The 6,956-nt window shown below is 38.9% G+C and overlaps 1 protein-coding gene across 1 annotated transcript; it reads right to left on the reverse strand.

The window, feature by feature from the left end:
• Positions 1-451: 451 nt before the first annotated feature.
• LOC107814447 (uncharacterized) lies at positions 452-6,735 on the reverse strand. Its single transcript, XM_075217497.1, has 8 exons — positions 6,066-6,735; positions 4,833-4,997; positions 4,634-4,726; positions 4,441-4,556; positions 3,130-3,228; positions 2,600-2,905; positions 2,324-2,488; positions 452-1,227 (listed from the first exon to the last, which is right to left on the reverse strand). Exons 1-8 carry the CDS (start codon positions 6,450-6,452, stop codon positions 939-941), a joined length of 1,620 nt encoding a protein of 539 aa, XP_075073598.1. The 5' UTR covers positions 6,453-6,735; the 3' UTR covers positions 452-938.
• Between the last annotated feature and the right edge of the window lie 221 nt (positions 6,736-6,956).

Consider the following 6,956-nt stretch of genomic DNA (forward strand, 5'->3'; position numbering starts at 1 on the left):
AATATTCACTCGCATTGAATTTATCTCTATAATTCGCCAACTTATTTTCTTTAAGTTCTTAATTTATTACTCTAGATTAATTTTAGTTAAATATTCATACATTAAGATTCGCTTGAATAGATTAATTGTTTGGCTTGATTTAGTTGATAGTTAATCACAAGTCCATCGCTTGAATAGATTAATTGTTTAGTTTGATTTAGTTGATAGTTAATCACAAGTCCATGTATGTACGATATCTGGACTTACAATCATTGTCGACCACGTATACTTGCATGTTCGTTTGGAAGCAACAATAATTATCACGCATCTTTATTTTTTGGAGATATTCAAACTAACTTAAATTTGATGTTTCACTAGCACTCTAAATCGTAGTTTGATTTAGATATTACACTTAAAAGGGACGACACAAGTAGGCTTACATTAATAGAAATATCAAACAGAACAGAATAACTACGGCAGAAAAGATTATAAGCTGTCAATCCTTCTGTGGAAGTTTGTACATCTTGGTTGGATTCGAATAGGAAAAACATAACAAAAAAGAAATGAAAAAGGCCTAAGTTTTCTCAATCCCTGCCTAGCAAGTAAACGTACTCATAATAGAGCTCTAGTGCATGACACTACCAGCGAGAAAAAGAAAGTAGATAAGGTGTAGCCATGAAACTATAAGCATCTGAAAAAAATGATTGATCAGCAATATACCTACAACCTAGCCATTGAAAAGATTTGCAAACTTCAATCTTAAATCTTGTTATAAAAATCTAGAAAGGAATGAGGAAACAACTGAGATGCAGCTTTCCCAGTATCCTGGAACAGTTGAATCACTTCCAGCTGTAACGGTCATAACTGAACTTGCATCTCAGCTTCTTTAGACCAAAAATCCTCATCCAAGACTCAGGTTTGCAAAAAGTGAGCAGCTGATGGCCTACTATATCAACCACCTAGGCTCGGCTTGCTACCTTTTTCTTGACTACTCTTTTTCTCCGAGCCTTGGGAGCTGCTGGTGTTTCACCCTCAGTCGTTGAGTTACTCTGACCCTGTTTGATACCAAGAAGCCCGAGCCCGGAAACAATGGCATTCTTGGATATGAACCACTTTGATGATGACTGCTCGAGACCTTCAGTAGGCCGACTGTACGCCTTCAATACATCATCTGAATGAGCCAATGGATCCACCTCCACACCAAGCCAAGCTAGCCTTGATGTCTCTCCTACTTGAACATTCAAGGCTCTGCATAACAATACAAAAATATTATAGTGCTGGAAAAGATCAAATCAAGTAAACACCAATACTATTACAAGATCAACGATATACACACAAATATATCATGACCTCTAATCCAAGATATTGCATATAATTTCATCTAGTCTTGGGATACAGATGGTAATCTTTCTTTTACAGAAACAGAAATTGCTCTTAAAACTGCAGTCATCAAGTACTGAATCTGAAGAACTCAGAAAATACTATAGACCTGACAGAAGGGCAAATTATAGCCGAAAAGGACCACAACCAACTTTTTACTCACAGGGGCAATCAGTGTTATTAAAAGCGCTTGCTTCTCGCTTTAAGCGATGAAGCGAGGCGAGGCACAGTGGTAGCGCTTTTCTGGTAAAAAGGCGACTCACATTAGAAAAGCGAGCTCTTTTCTCGCTTAAGCGAGAAGCGACGAGTTAGAAAAAGCGAGAAAAAGCTCGCTTAAGCGAGCAGAAGGCATCAGCTAGGGCTTTTTTTAAAATTTTGGGCAAATAAACATACGAGCAGAAGGCATCTGTTACCAAAACATACGAAGGTCTTCTTCTCCAGCCCAGCGAACTCCAGCGACGACTTCATCTCCAGATCTCGGTAAGTTTCTTCTTCTTCTTCTGTTATTCTTCTTCTCTTCTGGTCTTCTTTCAATTTTTTCACTTTTTAAGCGCTCATTTTTTGCCCTAAACGACTTCTTTTTCTTCTGTTATTAAAAGTTTCTTATGTTATCATGATACGACTTCTTTTTCTTCTGTTATGCTCTGTTTTCTGTTATTAAAAGTGCTCTTTATGCCATTTATCTATGCCTATTTTTTTTTATTTATGTGTTAAATTGCGCTTCACAACAAAAAAGCGCGCGCTTCGCTTCGCGCTTCTGTGAAGCGAGGCCTCGTCTCTTTTTTGCGCTTAACGCTCTCCAAAACACTGGGGGCAATCATCTTTTGTATCAATATTAGAAAAGGAAGGAAATAGAAAAGGGAAAAACTAATTTTCCGAGTAAACTACCAAAACATGAAATTGACTGTGATAAAACTGCGGTTTGCAAAATGTAATGATATCATCTATTTTCCCAGCTAAATACCTCATGGCAGTGCTGAAGAAGAGAGCCACCCCAATAACATCAAAGTAACTAATTACAGCTCTGTCAAATCCATTCAACAGCTGGTAACGCAGGTTTGCATAAACACCAAGGAAGGCCCCATAACCAAGTGCATTACTGCTCACAGATGGGATACTCACTGATAACCTGGTGAATGGAAGAAAGAAGCCATCAGCAATGACATACTTATACATTTCCCTTACATGAATGAAACTTAAATGGAGAAATTAAATGACCCATATGCCAAAAAATGCTTACCTTCCCTCTTTTTTACTGGCAAGAAGATTTGATAGACCCCCTTGCACTGCTCCTGCACTGAGTCCAACCATACACAACTCTGCTGCCTTATAGAAAAAAGAATGAATTCTCTTCTGCAAGTCAAATTCTCTTAAAGGATAACTTTTTTCAAAGATATTGTTCGGAAGCTTCTGTAATGTGTTCTGCAAATCGAAGCGGAATGTATTCCCATAGGAATGACAAGGAGCAAGTGTCCAAACAACAGCAGCATTGCAAGCCGTTACAGTTAGAACGTTAAGAAGTGCAAGATCCCACTCCTGTTTAATCCTAGATCAGAGTAAAACAAAACATGTGCACTAAGTCAATCCTCTTGTAGTGAGTTTTATTAGCTTTTAACATTTCTGAACCAGGTAAGATTGCCCAAGGTGGGGTGGCTTGAAGAAAGCTGTCAAGACCCCCCCCCTCCCCCCTCCCCCAAAACCCACCCCGGCCCCCAAATAAAAAAATTTAACCAATAGAATATTAAAAGAAAAGGTAAAAAAACAAAGTACCTTTCCTTACGGTTTTTGATCTCCCACCACACTGAGCAACCAATTGTAGTTGCCTGCTCCAGAAGCAGCTTGTATACAAATGCCGGATCTGCGATCTTCCTGTCACAGAAAGACAATCCAGAAAAAAATAAGGAAACTGGAAATACCGGCTTCAATATGTGGTAAAAACTTGAATACTCAAGACATGGTTTAGACCGCAAAATATTAGGCAACATTTAAAATCTGAAAAACTTAGATGACATAGCCTAAGGTGTCAAACTGCTCCATGGATTTAGAAAGCATTAAAGTTTGGGGACTGATATAGGCAGAGCAACTTCCATCCTGCAGAGTTTTATATCTTATAGGTTTTGCTGGTTTGATTTGATCTTCGTCCAAAATTGGTGCTATCAATTTCCTTTCAAGTTTTTGAAAGAAAAAACAAGACTGCTGCTCCTTCATCAGCAGATCAAACACAATCCTGCCAGCTCATCACATGTCATAATAGAAATCCCATAATAAAACCACATTTTGGTTCACTACTGCAGTAGCAGCTCTTTCATTGAATGCGTGGAAAAGGGTGAGGAACTTGTGATTTAGGTCACAGGTTCGAGTTCTGCGCCATGCAAACTAAGCCTGGTATTTAAGTGGAGCTGGGTAGAGAGGCGGGCCCATTATGCCCGAGTTTCGTAGGCTGCAGATGGTTCTAAAGGCCGGCCACAGACGGATTTCTCGGACATAAAAAAAGTTCTGCTTCATTCAAAGATCTTTCACGATCTCGAACAAGCCTGGCAAACCCTGGCAGCTGAGTGCCCAGGAAATGGTATTGGGTTGATATCTTTTTCACCCCTCCATTTGATTCATTTCATTAATTCTTCTAAGTACATTCAGAGAGTCTTCATATCTCGTTCATTTAGCGGCCAGTTAGTGAAAAGGAATTGACCTTCATGAAACAGCTTGTGAAGCTAACAACATCATAAGGCTTTGAAGTAATGGCAGCAATGGTAAGAAACGTACTTTTAAAAAAGTTATTATTATACATAGGGGGTAGGGGTAGGGGAGGGGATTACAAAGTGGGGAATCGAACCCTTACCAACAAGGTGAAAGTTCGGATAACTAACCAACTGAGCTACTAAGAATCTAAGATCCCCACTTAAGAAACGTACTTGAAGATGCAAGATATTTGAGATGATCTTAATTTAAACAGACAAAATAACTACTCTGATCAGCAATGATATTACTGACATGTCATTACATACTATGTATCTAGCAGACAGGCTTTTGTCCAAGTAATTGCCCTGGGGTGTTTTGAGTACTGTAATAATGATATATTACCTGCCAATGAATGCCCTGGATAATCCTGGAGGAAGTAACCGAGAAATAGATCTCTCGATGGTGGGCCTAGCATTGATAGCAAGAAATTTCACCATTTGGGCAGAGCTGACTAATCCCTGGATGAACAAGCAGAAACTAAAGTTAGACATAGAAATAACACAACCAAATAAAACAACTCAGTAGAGTAATTTACCATTTCGTAGGCTTGCCGAAGTCCAGCTGGTAAATCCATCATTGTCTTCTGCCACTCGTTCAGCACGGCATCAACAAATTTACGATCAAACAACTGGGCAACATGGAAAAATTATGAGTGACATGATACTGTAGAATAAACCCTGTAGAATAAACCCAGAATTAAGTAGAAACAGTTTCCACTTGCAGAGGCCTCTTACCTCCTGCAGTATCATTCGCCTCCTAAAGAGTCCACCATCATCTCCCTCATCACCATCATCAAAATCATCGAAGTAATCATCATCATCACCACCATCGTCACCGCCATCACCCCCACCATGATTTAGATTCTTTCCCATATTTCCACCTCCTCCGCCAGTTGAAAGCTGTGATGTGGCCAAGTTATTAGCAAATTTGCTCAATCAAGTGTTTATTAAATAGTAGCACAAGGCTAACAATGAAGCTTAAGATCATGAGAGAGAGACCGCATCGTTCTCAACATAGTTGGATTAGAATGCTATATGTTATATAGCAGCAGAAGCGACACTCCACACCATCTACACCCAGCTAAGAAGTGCATTCAAGAAGAATGCTATATCTTCTCTTGTTTTTTTCACTTTTCCATTTCATTGAAAAGAAAAGATGCTTAAAACAGAAAATAATAGCAGCAAGATGCCTTTGGTAAAGGCATACGACACATCTCGAATCTAGTAAGCAAATTCAGAATTATTTATTCTTGGACACATTACCATTTTAGGCAGTCAATTTTAACAAACTTTGCATTTTATTTTGCTATTTGTCAGAGTTGGCCAGACCTTTGTCAATCAATTGCGAATGGCAATCGAAATCGCACCAAGAAAAACTCTTCATTCCCAGTCTCCAGCATAACACGTGGGGAGAACAGAAACATCTATACACTATTCATTCTATATACACAGCAGTGTCTCTACACCTCCTTCAACCTTTGTTAGCAATATACTAAATTACGACTTAAGTATGAAAATAACAGTGGTAATACAAGAGAATTTCACGCTCCATTTCTATGGCTGAGTGTCAGCCAGTCAAATCTTGAATATCAACTTAATTTGGGTAAACATGCCTTAATGATAGAAAGAGCCTTCTGTTGTTATGAGAATAATATAAAATGACAAATGACGAGCCTAAGACAAAGCTATATCAATCAATTGATCGATTTATCAATCAACAAAGCCTCAAAATCCAAGCTAGTTGGGAAATGTCCAAAACACTAGAACTTGCTAAATTCCAAGCATTTAAGCTTTTGACATTAATTTCAGCTTAAAAAGAACCTCACTGACTCTAACATTAAAAATCTTATTTTAGGCAGAGCCTTTTCAACTATCACTATATTATTTCTACCTCCCACTTTACCAATCAGCTGGAGCTACAAATTTGGAAGAAAGAAACGGAAAATTAAGGGTAAAAACGCAACAAACCTCAGGGCTAGACCTGGTCTGCTTCTGCTGGGTCAAATCAAGCTTCGATTTTTCCAACGTAGTCGCACCAAACGCACCGTATTTTCCTCCCTTCATTACCGGAGCGTACATAACCGAAGAAGACGACGACGAAGACGCAGGAGAATCGATAGAAGGAGAAGCTTGAAAGCAGCGTTCCAAGGCGGCAATAGGGTCGCCATCGACCGCCGGGGACGCCGTAGCCTTGACGATAACACCGTTGGTTTTACGAACTTTGCCGGCAAAAACAGAAGGGCGGCAGAGTAAAGGGGGCAATAAGGGTTTTGAAGATAAGTGGGGTTTAGAGGAAGGGATGATTTGGGTATTGATAGGCATGATTTGTGCTGTTTGGAATACTGAATGAGACATTTTCTTCTCTTTTTTTCAAACTTTTTCTTGTTTGGATAGGAAGAAAATTTATGGAAAATTTTTCTTCATAGAGGAATGGAACTCTCTGAGCAGAGCAGAGCAGAGGCAGACTGCAGTCGTTAAGGGGCAGAGAGAAACGAAAGGGTGAGGTTTTGAAGATGAAGGGGAGAAAATTAGCCGACTACGCGACAAACCCAATCCACTGCGTATGATTAACTCCTCCGCCTTCACCCTTTGCTTTTCCTCTTAAACCCCAAACTCCAAATGCTAAATCAACTTATTTAAAGTTACTTGCCTTTTTCTTTTTTTTATGTGGTTGGTGTGCTAAGGGGAGGTAGGCTAAGGGGATGGATGGCCAGGATTTTCTTTATTCAATAAAAGTACTATAAAAATAATAAATAAGTCCTAATTTAACATGATTTATATATTAAATTGATGTATATGATGAACAATGATTCCATCATTTCTTGAATTTTGATATAGATGTTATTTGTAAAATTTTAC

Source organism: Nicotiana tabacum, chromosome 7 (assembly GCF_000715075.1).
Source record: "Nicotiana tabacum cultivar K326 chromosome 7, ASM71507v2, whole genome shotgun sequence".
NCBI classification, from domain to species: domain Eukaryota; kingdom Viridiplantae; phylum Streptophyta; class Magnoliopsida; order Solanales; family Solanaceae; genus Nicotiana; species Nicotiana tabacum.

Coding starts and splice junctions, on each gene's coding strand:
- LOC107814447 (XM_075217497.1), bottom strand. CDS start 6,452: ATGTCTCATTCAGTATTCCAAACAGCACAAATCATGCCTATCAATACC. Junction 4,727..4,832: donor GGCGAATGATACTGCAGGAG/GTAAGAGGCCTC, acceptor CATGTTGCCCAG/TTGTTTGATCGTAAATTTGT. Junction 3,229..4,440: donor TCCAGGGCATTCATTGGCAG/GTAATATATCAT, acceptor TTTCTGTGACAG/GAAGATCGCAGATCCGGCAT.